This window comes from Terrapene carolina, unplaced genomic scaffold (genome assembly GCF_002925995.2).
Source record: "Terrapene carolina triunguis isolate 2854851 unplaced genomic scaffold, T_m_triunguis-2.0 Scaffold84, whole genome shotgun sequence".
NCBI classification, from domain to species: Eukaryota; Metazoa; Chordata; order Testudines; family Emydidae; genus Terrapene; species Terrapene triunguis.
In genome coordinates, this window is record NW_020664435.1 from 22,251,493 (window position 1) to 22,270,926 (window position 19,434).

Here is a 19,434-nt window from a genome sequence, read left to right on the forward strand (position 1 = left end):
ACATATAAGTAGCACACTGCCCTGTTGAGCTATTGATTGTCTCTGCCATCACTAACTTCACTTCTTTGGTTATGCTGCCTTTTGTTGTGCCGTTGTCACTCAGCTTTGGCAATGTTTCACGATCATGTGTAGGAGTAACATTAGACTATGTTTACTTGAAGTGCATGAGATGGGTCACTGGGAAGTTGTTGCTGTTACATTGTCAGTGAAAGAATATGATATACTACTTCCCTGCTGATGGCCGCCATCACTTCTGTGTGGCAGAAGCATTCTGTGAAGTGCCAGCATTCCATAGAACTGTATTAGTCACATGGCTCAGTACCTGTGCTGCATTTTGTTTCTTAAGTACTTAAAATGAAATTGAGAGGTCTGTGCATCACTTAAGTCCCACTAAGCCCTTAACCCCTTAATAGGATTTAAGAGGGATGTATATGGTGCATTGGCCTTGTGTTGGCGCTCTGCACAGGAGTGAATTTCACTCTTAATTAATAATTAGACCCCTTATTAGTAGATTATTGAGACACTAGAAAATTTAGTTAATCCTTTGGAATGGTCACAGTTCTTTGTTTAAATACTTGGATTTGTTTAATATATATATTATTGATACTATTAATAATAACAATAATTAATAATAATTCATAACTTGTATTACATTTAGTATCAGCTTTGTTCACAGCCCTGTTATGCTAGGCAATAGACAAACACAGTCCCTGGCCTGAAGACCTTAACAGACAAGACAGAAAAAGGGAGGGGAAAATGCAGTAACCAATGGACTATTGTCTCCTTCATTTATAACTATGATGATATTGTTAAGATGTTGCTGTAATTGCTGTGAACACGCACTATGGGCATGATCCTGCAAGGTGCTATTTCTGTGAGGCTTGGAGTGCTCTGAATTCTTCCTGACATTGGCCAGAGCTGAGGGAGCTCTATATGTCTACACTTGTCTGTGCTAGAGAACTTTGGTCTTGCAAAACCCTTATGATGCCAGTTACACCCACAGAATTACTACCAAACATGCAGAGGTTCAGCCATTGTTGGTACTGCACTGAGCAAAGCTAAACATGGTGTCAGACACTGTTGTGTCAGTGCACCATTGCAGTGCTAGTTTAGAGAACAAGGACAAAGGTGGCAGCTGAAACATTTCAGCTGGTTCTCCCGTTGCTATATTATAATGCTGTGCCTGTCTCTGGTTCCTTGTGAAGAAACAAAAAGAGAAAAGTATTTTGTGTATTTTGAAAAACAAGAAACTTCATAGGAAAAACATTTAACAAACCATCCCCCCAAATAGAGAACAGTTTGCTCTCTTTCTCAAGCACTGACACCCACATGTGTCAGTGCTCATGGTAATCTGTTCCTGGGTGCCAGGACTACATTTGATTGGAGGAAGAGGATTGACCTAGGAAGCCTCTGCAGAGATAATATGAAGGTGTGACAGCCACCTTTGTGTCTGACAAACTGGGGATTGAACCAGGGATCTCCAGAGCTGAAAGCATGAGCTGCTATGGCTTGAACTAAAAGTCCAAGGCTCTCCAGGTCAGAGCAGATTTGTATCCTCTGAGGATCAGGCATGGAGTGGGGGGATCTGAAACACACACACAGCAGTGGGTTACAAAGGCAGAGTACTTGGGGCTACATGCACATATCTTCAACCAGAGCAGACACAATTGGAAGCAATATTGGATTATGCCAATGGGGCTGGCAGCCAATTATAAACAATTAGGAAGGAAATTATAGCCAATAATTTGTTAAACTATTTGTATTTTACCTGCTATATTGAATTATGTGACAACTGTTATAATAGACTTAACTAGTGATAAAATATTAACTATTAGAGCTGGTTTATTTTTACATTTTTGATTTTTTTTATATTTTATACATAATTTTCATGAATCTTCATGAAAAATTGTTGTTATTTTACCCATTCTAACTATCTTACATAGAATATAATTATATGAGAAGATTTATTATATAGTATGAATTTAGGACCCGATACTGCAATAAGAACTCTATGAACAAACAGATGTGTCCTTGCAGAGCCCCATCTCATGGTTTTGCATCTGAATGCAGAGCCTAATGAGAGTACAGGCCTCTCATTACAAAGTCAGGGCCTAATATTGTTGCCAGCTATAATTCTATAAAGCACCTGCTGCAAGTAGCCATACTGGGAACTGTGGGATAAGTAATCCCCATGCAATTCTTCTGGAGTGGTTGGAAGGAGTCTGGTGGGTAGTCACATGTACACATAAAACTACAGGGCTAGTGTACTCTTAATACACCATTGCTGTTCCACCAGTGCAAATTGTAACATTTCAATTTTCCAATGTAGAGCACATCCCTATCAAGTAGGGTGACCAGACAGCAAATGTGAAAAATCGGGACGGGGGTGGGGAGTAATAGGTGCCTATATAAGAAAAAGACCCCAAAATCGGGACTGTCCCTATAAAAACAGGACAACTGGTCACCCTACTATCAAGTCCAAAGTTTGCTTTTAGAGACATTACACATAAATGTCTGCAAAGGCAGGATTAGGTCCTAAGTAGAAACGCACAAAAATACTATGAAATCTTAATGTTAAAATTCTTGTTCATACATATTAGCTGTTTCTCCTTAAGAAAAACAAAATATGTCCAATCTGTTGATACTGTTTTGTTCCACAACATTGAAAGATTAGTTTAGGTTATGCACTAAATATTAGTACAGGTTGTGCACTAAAGACAAACAATTTCATCTTTAGTCAAAAAACAAAACTGAAATGATTTTTGAGTAATAGGAGAGAGGAAGGAAACTGACTTCTGATGGGAGGTTTTTTTATAACTTACAAAGAATTAAATGTCTATTTTCAAATTCAGTAATTAAAAAAAAAAATAGAGAAGAGATCCTTCTGCACTGAGACTTTGTATGCCACGTTTCAGTCTGGAGCAAATGTTTATAGCTGAAGGACAAACTCCAACGCTTCCCCAAACTTGAACTTAGTGATTCCATTATTACATCACCTGATAAATGAGGTTGCTGTCAACATCATAACTTTCAACTTTCTCCTTATCTGTAGTACTAGTTTCTGTCCAGCTTTCCCACCAGAAGAGCAAACAGGATCTATTTTATTTTAAATCACGCAGATCATGTATTTCTGTGAAAACAACATATAAAGTCCCGAGGGTTAAAAGTGTCCACTCTTTGCATCCCAATTGGACTAGCTCAGCCCCCCGATTTCCTGTCCATAATCCTCCAACCTAGTAGGTAGGCACTTACATTTGGCCTTTTATGTAAAATACCTACAGTTTTTTAAGCATTATAAATCTGAAGACTATACTAAACTGTTCAGCTAGTTACAATAAAAAAACAAACCCTCGTACCAAAATCATAATGGGCTGTTACAATGAATAAAGGATTCTTGCTGTTTATAAAGAAAGGGTGCAGGTGTTACAGTGACAGAAATGGAGGTAATTTTATTCAGATGTTGCTCTGTGACAGATGTGAACTATATATTTATATTCAATTGTGTACTTCCATTACAAGAATCTCTTTTCAGAGGGTTATCTCTATTGTAAGGTTAAATCACATATGCATGCTTGTCTGAAATGCTATCAGAAAGTCCCTAAAGAAGCCCTTTGTAAATAGATAGATGGCACTCACATTCCTAGGATTCTGAAATAAATCTCATAATAGTGCGTTTAAACCAGTATTCATTAACAGATGTTAAAGACAAATGCTGAAAGAATGAAAATACATTTTTGTAATGTTGCATAAGAATAGGTAAAATGAGTCAAGAAAAAAGAGGGCCCAATCTAGCTCCATTTAAGTCAATGGAGAAATTATTCAGTAGGATTAAGATTCATTCCTTAATGAGTTGGTAGAAATGCCTATCCAATTAAACCATTCTCTCCTGAAATGAAGAGAGTAAAATGAAATTACCTTGGTCCAAAAGCATTAAAATATAACTTTTCAATAGCCATAAAATGTTTGTCCAGCTACTAAGAGACAGAAATACTTTATTTCAGTTTATTTTCACAGGTGATTCAGAAGGTTCACATTAAACCATATCCTTCCATTATGCCTTTAATTGAGCCAATAAATTAGTCCTGTTTATAACCTGACTGTGGAATGCAGAAGCTAGTTTCTGTGGGTTTAGCTGTAACTCCATGGATGTCAAATGGTATTTGGAAAGCAGCAACTGAACTAATCCCTGTTAATAGTAATTGTGGTGACACATTATGCTTTGCCTGTTTGATCTTTGACTTGCATTAGTTTCTGCTTAATTTGCTAATTTGGGGAAAGATTGTGAGTTGCTCCACACAGCCTAGCATGGAAGTAAAATTGCCGAAGGCGTCTCTTAGTCCTCTGTGCTGTCTTCTTGCATCATTGGTCTGCATGAGGGGGAAATGAAAACTTATGGGGCCATTGCTACTAGCTTCAGGTGGGTGGAGAGAGGCCCACACATGGCAAGGGTCTTGACTCTGCCCTGTGCTGGCTGCCATGGAAGGGATGCAATCTGCTACTGGTATTTGCCAGTTGTAAATAACAGAGAGAAGGTTAAGGGGTGACTTGATTACAGTCTGCAAGTATTTACATGGGGAACAAATATTTAATAATGGGCTCATCAGTCTAGCAGAGAAAGGTCTAACACAATCCAATGGCTGGAAGTTGAAGCTAGACATATTTAGAATGGAAATAACAGTGAGAGTAATTAACCATTGGAACAATTTACCAAGGGTAGTGGTGGATTCTCCATCACTGACAATTTTTAAATCAAGATTGGATGTTTTTGTAAATGATGTGATGTAGGAATTATTTTGAGGAAGTTCTATCGCCTGTGTTATACAGGAGGCAAGACAAGATGATCACAGGAGTCCCTTCTGGCCATGGAATCTGTGAATCGATTAATGACTTCCTGCCTTGGAGCTGGGGGGGAGCAGGGAAGGAGTTGTGACTGTGTAAGACCCTTGCACACAAGCCCTCAGAGTGGCAGATAAGTCTAGGGTTGTTCAACAATGATGATTAAAAATGTAATCATAGACTGATAGAAATTAGAAATGGACTTATCCGTTGAAAATGTTCTGTCAAAACTGTTTTTCACAGGAAATTTGACTAAACAATTTTATTTTGGCAAAAGTATTTGCTTTCTGCACAAAATTTTGCCTTTTGTTGAAAAAATGAATACCTGAAAACTGAACTCTTTCAGCCCAAAACTGAAATATTTACGTCAAAAAACAAAATGTTTTGATTTGGAAATGCTGCTGCAGTGCCTCATGGGAGTTGTAGTTGAGGTACCTCATGTCCCCATTGTCCCTGAAGGGCCACACCACCCAACTGGGCTATATCTCCTATGATGCACCATTGCCAGGGACTCCCATGAAGCACGACCTCTCCTCTCCAAGAGGGGAGACCATGGTGCTTTACGGGAAATGCAGTTCAGCCAGGGCTTGTAGAGGAGAATTGGAGCATGAAGCACCTAAATTATAACTCCCATAAAGCATCATAGGGGCATTTCCAAATTGAAATATTTTGTATTTTGCTGATATTTTCCAGTATGCAAATTTGTGCTGTAAAACTGATTTTTTTTCAGGTCATCTAGGCCACCTGCCTGGCACTGTAGCATTGTTCTCTACAGTATGTCTTCTAGTGCTTTTCTATTCTCCAGGGGCCAAATTGTAGCCAGTGTTTGCACCTATGAATACACCAAAAGAACTGCAGCCAGAGGGAATAGTTATGGCTCCCTTAAAATCTGCAATAGACTATTCCATAGTATTTCTGCATGTGCTCTATTTGGGCAGAGAGGAGATGGTGTACTAAAGCAGGGCCTGTAGGCATGTTCTGCATGTGCTAATGTGTATGCCTCCTGAGTAACTCCAGCCCCATGTCCCTTGCTGATTATCCTAGCTCTGAATAATATATAACTTGTTTGAGTACAGGTGCACAGCTGTTGCAAAATCCTGAAATTCTTGCATGGGTAAACTCTCATTTCAGTCTGAAATGAAAAGAAACTTGGGCCAGATTCAGGAATACTTTCTTACAGTTCTAAATCCAAAATAAATTACAATATATGGTCAACAACCCCCCAGATCAAAGGTAAATACACACTGCTAGGTAAAGGAAGTACAATCTTACACCAAACAACCCAGTAGTTATCATGTTGGGGAATTGGTCCTGCTTTGAGCAGGGGGTTGGACTAGATGACCTCCTGAGGTCCCTTCCAACCCTGATATTCTATGATTCTATGATTCTATGTAATTGCTGAAAGTTTGTGTGTGTGTGTGTGTGAGAGAGAGAGAGGTGTATGTTTAAGGCAAGCAGACATTGGTTATGATATCTCAGGAAACCTATCTGGGACACAGTTCTAATGGTCAACACATAAAAGAATCATAACATCTGACTTGGAAGTCAGCAATAGCATATGGAAAAACAGTAACAAAACATCGGATATTAGAAAAATTACTCATTTATTGATCCCTAGATCCCAGTCAATGTGATCACTTAAATATTTCTTTGTGAATTTTATCTTTCATATTTATACATTCCTTATCCACTGTGTCTGTGATACTCCCACTGAAGTCAATGGAAATTTTATATGTAGAATGATTGCACGAACAGACATGTATATAACTAATAATTCATATCTGAAGTATTGTTTTAAGTAATCAGTTTCTTAAAGGAATATCGTCAGGTCAGATTGATCCAGAAATGCGTTTGCTAAATAAATAAATAAAAACAAATATTGGTTTGACAAAACATTAGGCTAACACAAATGTTTCCATTTAAAAAAACTATTTCCTATGAAATAATAATAAAAATTCCCCAGTCATGTTTGCAATCCCAAAACTGAAGTTCCATGCTAATAGGTAAGAATCTGAGGGCATGAACTTGCAAAGGCTTATGCATGTGCCTTAGGGCTTGTCCACACATGGAGCTAGTCAGGAATAGCTATTGCACTTTTAATTCACACCCTTCCTTAATCCAAACTAACTTTCAAGTGTAGACAAGTCTTAACTCTGTGCACTGTGGTTTGTCCCAGTGAAGTTAATGGTACTGCCGACAGTGAGTAAAGTTAAGCATGTGCATAAATCTTCACAGGTTCATGGCCTTCAAGTGGTATTGAATGAAACTGACTAAAAACAAAAGTGAAATTGACTAGGCTGTTTTATTGTGTAAGTTGAGAAATATGCAAAATTCAAAAAGTAAGTACGACTTAAACAGTGAAAAATAATCTAAAGTAACAATGTGGGTGAGGTAATATCTGTGTAGCTTGAAAGCTCCTCTCTCTCAACAGCTGAAGTTGGTCCAATAAAAGATATTACCTCATTCATCTTGTCTTTCTAATATCCTGGGACCAACATAGTTACAACAACACTGCATACAATAATCTAAAGTGTTATTTGTAACAACATTTTAGATATCATCGTTAACTTGACAGTTTCCATCTTGTCACCTGAAAAGGCCACACATTTTAGTATTAGTAAAGAGAATGATAAATTCCAAGGATCAATCGGATAACTTTTGTGTAATTAAGATTGTATAAGAATAAAATTTAGCTACTAATGGGAAATATGGAGCTCAAGTGGTGAACAATTAGTAAAGAGAGCTCTCCTTCTTGTCTGGTCTCAATAAGTTAGTTCCTTTAGCATGGGGGAAAGTCCCTGTTTCTCCACAATTCAAGACCTGGGATAAGAAAGTCCTGCAAATAGTGTGCCTAGTTCTGTTTGGTATGCTCAACAGAAACCAGATATAGACAAAGAATGTCACTAAGATTGGAATAATTTAATGGTATCTGTCATTTAGAACCTGAAAACATTGACATTATTATAGTTTGATGATTAAAGTTGTATCTCTCTCACCCTTATTGATCCAAATGATTTAACTGGGCCTCTTATAAACAGGCCACATCGCGCTGTAGTTGCTGTAAATATTTTGGAATTGTGTTGTTTTGTGCAATCTTTTAAAACATCAGGAAATTAGTTTAACAAACAAGTGCACATTAAACTAATTACCATTGTGACCTTGGTGCATGGATGGACCACACTGAGAATGCCACACTCAGGGCAGACTGCAAGAAATAGTGCAGACAATCCCCCAGACTGGTGGTTTATTCTATAATTAGATTCACCAAGCCAGTAACAAAAGAGATTCTGTAATATTACAGTGGTTAACAAGAAGCCAAACACAGTCTCCTTTAGGCATTCCAGCAATTGGCTCCCATCTAGGCAACCAAGACTAATATAGTAAGAAGTTATTAAAACCCTATTCACCGTAAATCAAGTTTTTCCAATCCCGAAGTATCAAGCACATTACTCCCCAGGTCATGAACATTTCAGATCTTACCCAAATACACGCTTACAGCCAATCCTTAATAACTTTCAGTGTTCATAGATCAGGGTTATATCTGCTGGCTTGTAAAGTCTCTCTGGAATCAGTTCAATTGGTTAAATTCCAATAAGCAGTTCACATGTAGAGTCTGTTAGAGTTTTTCCATAAGAGTTCCAGGATAACCCGGGTAACTACCTGAAGACTTCAGTCCTATGGCTTAGATCTTTCCTGTTAAAAGTTAAGCAGACCTAAGATGAAAGGATCAGACCCGAGGCGTCTCTTTTATAGTTGAAGCAGGCTGGGCTCTGACAGGCCCCTCTACTACATGGGCTTTGATGAAAGTGAGCGGACAATTTGTGATCTCTTTTCAATGGGCCATTCAAACTACCAAGATAGTTCACAGGTAATAATAATAATAATGATAATTAATGGAGATATCCCATCTCCTAGAACTGGAAGGGACCTTGAAAGGTCATCGAGTCCAGCCCCCTGCCTTCACTAGCAGGACCAAGTACTGATTTTGCCCCAGATCCCCAAGTGGCCCCTTCAAGGATTGAACTCACAACCCATTTTGTGATTTTTTTCAACAAAGTGGAAAAAGGATAAAAATGGAAATTTATCATTTTTCAAACTACTAAAATTTATCAAGAACTGTTTTTTTTTGTTTTATTTATTTATTTCTTACTTTTCTCCTGCCCTCCCCCCTTCTCTCCCTTTTTGCTTTATCCAATTTGCTGTTGGGAAAAAAGTACGGAAAAAAAGGAAAAGAGGGGAAGTTAAAGGGGCAAAAAAGCCAGAGGAAGAAAAACTAAAACTAAAATTTATTTGGTTTTCAAAAAAACACATTTTTTTAAATTTGCAGTTTATGGTAGAAAAAAACAAAAACAAAAACAATCAGAAAACTAAAAAAGTTCCAAAGTCCCTGTGGCAAAACAACTGGAAATGTCCAACCAACTCGAACGCCTTTTTTCAAAAACTGACTCTTGTTTTGAGCTGAATGAGAGTAAAGTTAGATTGACAATGTACAATGCAATTAATATGGGAACATATTTTCTTTTACCAGGGTTTGGAGTTTGGTCTCTTGAATTCAATACTTTTTTTTTTTAATGACAGCAATAACCAGTGTAAGAGATAAGAGGGACAGCAACAGGCTCTGCAGAAATCCTTACATCAATATACACTAAATTCAGCACTATAATGTTATATTAATTTTCCATAAAGAGACCTCCGTGAAGTGGAGGGGCCCCATTAACATCTGGGTGCTTTTCATCTTCCTTTTGGTTACTGTACTATCAGGTGATTCGGGGGAATGAAGCCTGGGTCATTGAGAGTAATAAAATGTGCGTGTTTCTTATCATGTACAAAAATTATGCAGTCAATGAAGGAAGTGTAATAATAATGTCATAACTATCAGACAAATTCTGAGAAGTGTTGAGCACCTGTCAATCACATTACGCTGAATGGTGTTGCAAATGGTCAGCTCCTTACAAAATCTGCCATGTTCATTTACAGGGGCCAAGAATTTCAAAAGTGACTGGGGATTTTGGTGCTCTCAGTTTTCAGGTGCCCAACTTAAGGAACCTTAGAGGGCCCTGACTTTCAGAGGAAAGTACCGAACAGTTTCTGAAAATCCAGTTTCTTTACAGTGTCTCCAGCTGGTCACCCAAAAACTGAGACCCCCAAAATCATTAGTGACTTTCAAAAAGCTTTCCCATGGTGTCCATCTCCAAAAGGCTTTTTAGATGCCTGGCCAAATATAACTAACACCATTACTTAATGAAAATGGCAACACATCTCAATAAATCCTGGATGCAACAAAACAAATCCCCAGTAACCCATTTCCCAGGATATGATAAATAAAACAACCATCTGTCCACATAAAACTGTGAAAGTAACTAAAAAGACATTGCTTTTCCACTGCAAGTATACTATATAAAGATTTACTGCTGTTGTGGCTACAACAGATATACCATGGGAGAGAAAGGTAGAGGGCCAAGTCCTTGCCAGAAAAACTCCACCTTCTGTCCTCTTGATATAGTTTTATGAGACAATCTTAGTTCTTGCCATGAGACACAAGATAGCAGATAGTCCTTCAAGGAGACTGTGCTTATATTAGTTAGGGTTTTAAGTCCAAATAAGGAACTTAAAGGCACTCCCTTTATAATGGGCTGCCAGTGCAAGTCCCAGATTATACTGTGCCACACAGAAATACGAAGTGCAAAGGACTGCACTTTAGTTAGGTTGGAACGTTAGTCTGATGTGGGCATTTTTAAGCTGTGTCAGGTGTCTAGAGCACCTAATCATATTGGAAGGCAACACTTTCTTGAGTGTACATAAAGCCAATAAGTCAGATCAAGTACGTCTTTCACATTTCACATGATGTGTTCATTAAGCTGAGGAGGGGTAGTACTGAAAAAGTGACTGTTCCCATGTGCTCGCTCTTTCCCTTAGTTGCTCCACTTAAAATGACCAATTCATGTAGGTTTTCTGTCATTTTAGTTGGTTATATTGATTGAAATAACACACACTTACACGCTCATCTGCCCTTAAGAGAAGGCTGGATTAGTCATTTTTTTCCAAAGAGAAGTAGAATCCCCTATTGAAAGTGTTAACTGAAATATTCACATCAGATGCCAACTTGATTCAAACCTTGACCTCCTGGTTGAGAGGTAAAACAACTATGAGTGACAACAATCTGCCTTCAAGATAATTTATTATAAACACATTTCTGAAGCCTGTATGTTTATTATATAAACATACCCTAAGCCTGACTATCCATTAAAGCTAGGCTTTCACCTCCTTCTACAATACAGATTTATCAGAAATTCACCCCCTATGAAACTCTTTATGATCCCAACAGGCCTGATTCCTTCAGCTTGTTTTATTTCCAAACTATAAATATTGTTTTTTCACTCCTCAGTGTGGAAATTTGGCTACCTCCATATTACATGCTTACTGGAGTAGAAAACTGCCTAATCAGATAGGAAAACAGTTGGCGGTGTATAAATCAGGGTTTGCCGAGGATTTCAAAGTGTGAAACTGGGCAGACGAGCGCATATCCTAGGAGTTCTGCCTTTCCCTAGCTTCCCTGTAGAGATTTCACATGGCAAATATGGTCACGAAGGCCATCTGTATAAATACATGGGTGTGTTGTCTTGAATTAACACAACAGTGTTAGTGGGGAATGCAATTATTTTTTTTTATTTTAACGTTTCCTCACCAGATGGTCTCAAATGTAAATTCATCTACAAATAATAATCCCGATCATCTTGATTTTGGTGAGGAAATTGCTAGTAATAAGTGCTTGAGTACCAGTTAGCCCAGCAAATGAGCTAATCCTAGGTTCAAATTCATCCATGGTGTAATTTCCCTGACAGCAGTGGCATTGAACCAAAGATGAATTTGACCCCTGCTGTCTGTAGGTCAGTAATGCTGGGGTAATTGAACCATCACTGAGTTATAAGCACTCTCTCCTAGACTTACGGTGAAAAATTCCCTTTCTTCACAAATGGTTTTACTGTAACATTGCCTGTTTTACTCAGTCTACATTTTTTTCTAACATTCAGGTCGAAATAGAGCTGAAATAAAGATTCATGTTGTAGTGGTGACAGGAGGAGTTGTTACACAAGATGTAAAGTTTCCCTTGGATTTCATGTCACGATTTTTTCTCATTATTTAAACAAGAACTGCATTGAAGTGGTGCAGGTACCAGGCAATAAAGATTTCCCTTGGTGCTGACAAACCTTGAGACCGCAAATGGAGGTGCTTACATGCCACAAGAGAGGTTGCTGCATTTATGTTCTTTTCCTCCACTCTAGGTTTTGCTGTCACAAAGGAAACATCTTTATATAAATATGTTCCTATATAAAAATTTTATATTTCCAGTTATGTACCATAGCTTTATTTCATTGCCAATACATTTTGATTAATAATACATGGAAGGAGTTTCTGAGGATACAGCTTGGAACCTGTCAAGTGTATTAAACTGGTGTTGGGGAATTACTTTAAAATATTTTAATTGTAATTCTATTACATTGTGTAGCACTAGCTAAGCACAATAACGGAGAGGTACTCTGTTAAAAAGAAATCAGATGCAGAATACATGTTTTGTGAAGAATTCTGAATGGAGCTTTTGTAAGTGGCACATTTAAGATACCTGTGCATTTGGCTCATAAGCAGTTTATTTCTAAAGTCCATTTGCAAGAGGACTGTCAAATGAGACTTTTCTGTGGCTGTGGGTTTTTAAAAAACAAACAAAGTAACAAGCAAAATGAACTTTTATTGGAATCCTGCAGTTCATCTATGGGTCGCTGATAGGGGAATTGAGGTGCACATGGTGTGCTAATTCAGGGAGGAAAAATTGTAGACAGGACTTGATTTAGAACAGTAGGTGGTTGTGCATAGAAGGCAAACACAGGCATAAGAAAACAGCCATTTTGTTCAAAATAGGGATGAGGTCACAGTTGGACAACATATTGGACTTTATTTAACATATTAGTAGCTATTGTTTTGCTGCATTTCCAAAGTAGCTGCAAAAGGATGTTGCAGAGAACAGGCTTGCTTTATATATACACCCTTACGTGTGAACTGGCATGTTTTATATACACTCACTAACACTTAGATACACTCTCTCACACACATGTGTGTGCACACACACTTTCTCTCCCCCATATCCTACATCCTTAAGTTTCTTTTTAGTATCGTCTAATCTTTTGACGCTTAGAAATTATGAATTTTCAAAGGCAGAGATCAAAGACCAAAAAAATTGCTTGTGCTGCATCCATCCTTTTTCCTTACAAATGTTTTTTTTTTTTAAAAAAAAGTTCTTTCATGGAAAAACATTTTCCTCTTAAATAAAATGAAATTTTGGGGCAAATTCTGGTTGTCTCATTTATGACTGATAGAGCAGATTGAAAAATGAAAATCTATTTTCACAAAAAAATTCCAAATTTTTCAGAGTGTTTGAAACCGACCATTTTAAAAAAGTAAGTCTTTAAATAAAAATCTTAAATGTTATTGAAATCTTTTAGAGAGACAAGGTGGAAGAGGTCATATCTTTTATTGGAGTACCTTCTGTTGGTGAGAGAGACAAGCTTTAGAGTTTACACACAGTTCTTCTTCAGCTCTGTGTAAGCTCGAAAGCTTGTCTCTCTCACCAACAGAAGGTAGTCCAATAAAAGATATTACCTCACCCACGTTGTCTCCCTAATAACCTGGGACCAATATGGCTACAACAATATTGAAATCTTTTGTTTACTGAAAATCCTATTTATGGTAAATGAAAAAAATTGATAACCATTACAGTAACACTTTAAATTTAAAAAAATAAATAAATTTGAACATGAATGATGTTTTTTTTTTTGAAAAAAACAAGACTGTGGCAATTTTTGTGTGTGAAAAAAATTATTTTAAAAGGCCATTTTTGAAAAAAAAATATTTAAAGTTTCAGCCAACTCTAGTGATTGGGATAGAGCGACAGTTTTACCTTTACAGCAGGGTAGAGCCATAACACGAGCACAAGGGATTATTGCCATTGGTATTACCAATAGCAATCAATGTCTTACAAGGGGCATAACTGTACAGAATCAAGATGTGGCAATATGTCTGTGCTAGGAGCTGAAGGTTTTGCTAAAGGGACGTTACACTACTCCTATTATACAGGTGAAGTAACTGCTACTGGTTCACATATTCCTCCTCTCCTGTTTGTCGCCTGCTTCATTTTCGAGGCGATCATTATAACTTGATGTGTTCATGTTTAAGATTGGTGGACGTTTATTCATGTAAAGTTAAATCCTTTTATCCTCACTGAAGTGAAACTCCCCTTGACCTCATTTGGTGAAGCGGGAGGCAGATCCTCAGACTGTGTAAATTATCAAAGCTCCATAACTAAACAGTTTACTCCACCCAAGGATCTGCCCCTGGGAGTTTTGCCTGAGTAAGGATGGCAAGATTTGACTCTTAGAATCCGATTCAGCAAAAATGTCTGGCTTCTTTGCCATGCACGACTGCAGGAACCTTGAAAAATGAGCTTTCCAGATGTGTGTTTTTCCGCTGGAATAGAGCCCTATATAGCCCTATATACATGAGGATAATATTTATAAAGTAATTGTAATTTTATTATGTAGTAAGAATTCTTACTATTCAAAAGAGGTAGATATATCACTTAAAGCAAATTAAGTTTCTAAAATTAGTGTAGTTTTGCTTCTAGATATTAGGTGAAAATGTATTTTTCATTGTATCTTGGCAGAAACTTGGGTTTATGTTTTGCTACTTTCAACATGTCAGGCATTTGTTAGGTCGGGGTCTGCAAATCTTCAAGAGCTTTTCAGGTTGAAAATAGAACACTTGTGATTGCAATCTTAGAGAATATTTTCATCAGTGTGTCACTACTGTTTCTCTGCAGTAGAGGTGAGTGTGGTTGAGTAATAAATTGAAGAATGGTACTCTAAAGCATTAATCATTAACAATGCAAACTTGCAAATGTCACTGCTCAAGAAAGACTGTTCTACAGCTTAGGGTTATTATCATGAGAGACTGCATTTTCCAAAGAAAATACTCTCATTAACATTAGTCAAATGTATTTATTTAAAATGTTACTCATATTCCTGAGATTCCCTGGGAGGGAGAAGACATGGAGTGTTACTTCAGCACACTTAGGTACAGTTCAACCTTTCGGAGGATAAATTTTATTAGCAATTTTTGTGTACAGATTTAATCAATTGGACATTAAAAACTGTGAAGGTATCTACGTTGTCAATGACTTGTTATAACCTACCTGTAGACTGAGAGTTGAAACCACTAACCCTTTGCATTGTGCTCCCCACTACGGTACTCTAAGTCTGGCTTAAAAAAATGTATATTTAAATATTTAGTTAAAATCATATTGAAACTAAGTGGGTCATAGTTAGGTGTGGTCTAGAAGATAAATTACTTATCTTTCAGGTGTTGGACTGAAGCGCAAGCTAGTTCTTTGACTCAGATTATATTAATTTAGTGATCAGATCTCACATAGTTTGAAACAGTGGGATTTGCTGCTTGAGAGAGGATGGAAACAGAGCTAGCCTGAATGATTAATTGTTTCTCACCCTTAGGTGGTCTTTTCAGGCTTGAAATTATTTGGAGACAGCATTTGGAAATTCAAATGTGCCTGCTTATATTGTCCTTGGCTTGTGAATATAAAATAATAAAAAACTCTTTAGTATTCCAGCCTTCATATGCAGAACTTCCCCTCACAACTCTGGGGAGCGGGGAGGGGGAGGCTGTGACAGATAAAAAACAGTAAAGTTAGAGTGTTCTTCACCTGAACCAATTTGCCAATTTCCACACTGCTTTAATTTTGGCTGTATACCACACCCAATCTATTCATTGGCCAACAGCAGTTTTTGTTGGTGTTTATTTTTACACCACATATTCAGCCAGGGAGAGACAAATAAGTATAAAATGATTCTCTTCTTCCCATGTGGACATTCTCCTGATGGAGGATGAAATCTGTCCGCAAAAGCTTCAGTTGATGCATTTTGAGCAGAATTGTATCTTCAGTTACACAGGTGCAGTGGCTGTAAGCAGAATTGGGGTGCCCTTCAAGTTTAAGGGGCTGATCCTGTAACCTTTATATGCAAACCTTACCCAGTTAGACCCATTGAAATGAGGGTATCTACTCTCATGGGCAATGACTGCCTGCCTCCCTATCTTATCTGGATTCTATCATCTCCATCATTATGAAGATATTACAGAGCACCGATTGTTGTAGTGTTTAAGCATGAAATACAGTAATTAGGTTCACACAGAAAACATCCATAAAGGATGACATGACAGATTCTGCTCTTCACATTTCCTAGGTTCTAGGAAGCTTTACTTGGTGGGGTTTTTTTTTTTTTTTGCTAATGGTGAGTAATCACAATGTCAAATGATCAGTCATGGAAAACAGGTATTATTTTGGAATGTGCTCTGAAGATTGATACATTCTCCTCAGACGATGAGTAGGTTTACTTACGGGAGTGAGCGTTTCTGGAAAGGGCTCTAATGGAGGTGATTTTGCAGCCTAGACTAGAATTACGTTTAGTCTCTGAGGGGCTCTGGTGACAAAGGCTACATGAACAGGTAGCAAATGTATGAATAGAGCCCTATGGAATTATGAGCAATGTAATAAAATTTAAATAGGCCAGCAATTTATTTTATATATTAAATGATTAAGCATAGAAAACAATCCCAATTGTAGTTTGCATTATGGTGCTTTTACTATACACAAGTTTCATAAAAATTCCTATTATGTTGTAGCTGACAATAGAATATAACAGTTTTAGTAAGTTATGTTAACTTGTACAGTGTTCCTTTATGGAAAAACCTTCCCAGATGCAGTTCTCTTTGTAAGGGAAAATTAGCTTCCTTATGTGTCTCCCCTCTGCCAATGTTTCCTCCTCTTTTTGCTTGATTTTACACGGTCCATGCCAATTTATTTACAAGATAATTTTGTTTAAAGGTAGTTAACACCCTTGGACCTCTGGAGCTGATTCTTAATACTCCCAGTCACCACAGAGTTCACCATGGTAAGCAATACCAGGTTGTCTGATTTTCCATTGTTTGTTTTCTAACTGTCATTATTTATATTATATTTAAAATGTACAGAAAGGAGGAAATGTGACTGGTGTTTTTAAAAAAAACATTATAGGGAGAACAGTAATAATCACTCTAAAGTTTCATAAGGACTTTTATTAAAACCTTTTATCAGTGAGTTATAACTTCAAAACATTTACGTGTCAGACTGACATTTTTCAGATTGGTTTCTGTCCAAATGTGAATTACTGTGGACAGTTTGTGCAAAACAATTCAGCATTTGTGAATATGAGAAGTGTGATGGGAATAGCAAATCCTTCTCTCTCCATTGTTAAAAATAAATAAATATGGTAACCCATTTTCAACTGTTCTTGCACCTTAAAGTCAAACACTCAATATCAGCATAGAATTGGCCCTGTTTTAGAAGAACTGCATTTGGCTGTTCCAGTTTTCATTCTACTGCATTATTGAAAAGCCCATTTTGCACATGTGCAATACAACTGATATTACTTTTTTCATAATTTTCAGCAATATTCAGAGTAAGGGTAGGCTGTAGTGTACATATGTGATTGGTTAATTTAATGGCATAGTAAAGAGTGTTGGGAAATGTGCAGTGAATAAGGCGGGGCTCCAGAGGTGCCCCTGGCTCATCCACTGGGCAACTTGCAAGGCTCATTCACTGAGTATCTTGTAAAGAGCAGAGATAATAAGTAGAACAATAACAGGGAGATGGAGAAACTTAATATACTAATTTGAACCACGCTCAAATATAGCTAAATGTACAGCGGATGTTGTAGCTATTTATTATAGCTATGTGTTAAGTGTTTATGGCACTGTACAGATATTTAAAAGGGTGGGTTCTGTAAGTGTCCAATCCTGCAAATTTGCATAAGTATTGACAGTCCAAATTGTGGTCTCATTTTCACTGCCATAAATCCAGAGTGAGCCTATCCGCCCTGAGTCTAATCAGGTTTACACAAGTGATGCACAGGTTTAACTCCATTGACTTCACCAGAGTAATCCAGTTAGGGTAATTGAGGGCAGAATTTAGCTCATTGACTTTAATGGAACTACTTGCACATGCAGAAAACTTAAAGACGTGGAGCCCTGTACTAGATAGAGAGATTGATCCTGCTCACAATTAAGTCATTAGCAGAGCTCCTCATGATTTAAGTGGGGGGCGAGATCAGGCCTATAAAATAGGAGGTGTACAGGAGGCAACAGGAAGTCATTCATGAGATCATTGTACATATTTTGTGTATATTTGGCATATATCTTGTTAGCTACAATGTGGATCATTTTTGGTGATTTTTCTGTTTGTTTGTTTGTTTGTTTTTTAACTTTTGTATGTACATACATGTTGGGGTAAATCCACCCCAGGCGTAATTCCATTGACTTCAGGTAAGTTGCAATAATGATGAATATGTTTTTACCCTGAGCTATATTTTAGTAGTCAGATGTAAGGCATAAGAAAAGTTATAGCTGGTTAACAGTGGAAGGTTAGCCACCTCCTATCTCGGTTAGTAGGTAAGAAAATCAGACTTACAATAGAGATTCACTACTTCAGTTGAAGTTTGTAGAATTCACAGATTTTTCATAATTGCACTGAATATTTTTTTTTATAGGCAGAAATCCTTACTGCATTGACAAAAATTATGGTGGTACCCTCATTATTTGGGACAGAATTTTTGGTAAGTGAAATAAATTGCTGTTGCTAATGTTAATTAATGTTGCAAATAGGAAGTTTTATGCTCTTAAGCTTGATTATTTTTCCTCCTTCCAGGAACATTTGTGGCAGAAGATGATAAAGTTATATATGGCCTAACACACCCAATAAATACATTTGAACCTTTCAAGGTCCAGGTAATGTATTTTTTCTTATTGAACTTATATATTTTAGCATGAACTTATATTCAAAAGAAATGTACATTTTTGAGAGACTGGAGGCAAACTATACTGTACTATAGATTGTTTTGTAATTATTTGAAGTGTTTACTGTAACTCTGGCACATGTCAATGGTTTAAACCATTTCATATAAACCACATATAAAATATTTATGCAAATCTCAATTATTATCTTATCATTTCTCGCTGTAGTATATTTCAGTGTTCTCATAAGGATGAAGGGTTCAGCTGTGCACACTGGTGGTGAAAATGCAATGGGTGAAAATTATTCATGTTGTGACACCACTGAAATCAGTGGATTTACAAAAGGGATGAGTTATGTTCATGTAATGATTAGTCTTTTGCCTTGCTAAGTTAGGATAACATTCTTTATGAGCAGGTGGTAGAGATACAAAGTGTATTTTATTTGTTACATATATCTGCTCTAAATATTGCTCTTTTAGAAGCAATTCCCCAGTCTGATGTCTTATATAATTTGTTTTTAACACATCTATTTATTACCTTTGACATTCAGGGTATCCCAGAATGATTTATTAAACAATTAATTAATGTTACTGTTGGCAGTAAATGCAGCAGCCAACATGCGCTCAATAAAAGCTGAGATACAGTTTGAACATTGGAATCTGTTTAATTGAGGAAGATTGTTGGCTAAGGGGTGACAATTAACCTTGCCTC

At 37.1% G+C, this 19,434-nt stretch overlaps 1 protein-coding gene across 2 annotated transcripts in view; it reads left to right on the forward strand.

Moving 5' to 3' along the window:
- Nucleotides 1–19,434, forward strand: part of AGMO (alkylglycerol monooxygenase) — a 153,307-nt gene that overhangs the window by 115,919 nt on the left and 17,954 nt on the right. For both annotated transcript variants that reach the window (XM_024209056.2, XM_029910990.1), the window contains exons 6-8: nt 16,781–16,847; nt 18,480–18,545; nt 18,638–18,717. In XM_024209056.2, the coding sequence (XP_024064824.1) occupies nt 16,781–16,847; nt 18,480–18,545; nt 18,638–18,717 (213 nt within the window). The remainder of the gene's footprint in view (nt 1–16,780; nt 16,848–18,479; nt 18,546–18,637; nt 18,718–19,434) is intronic.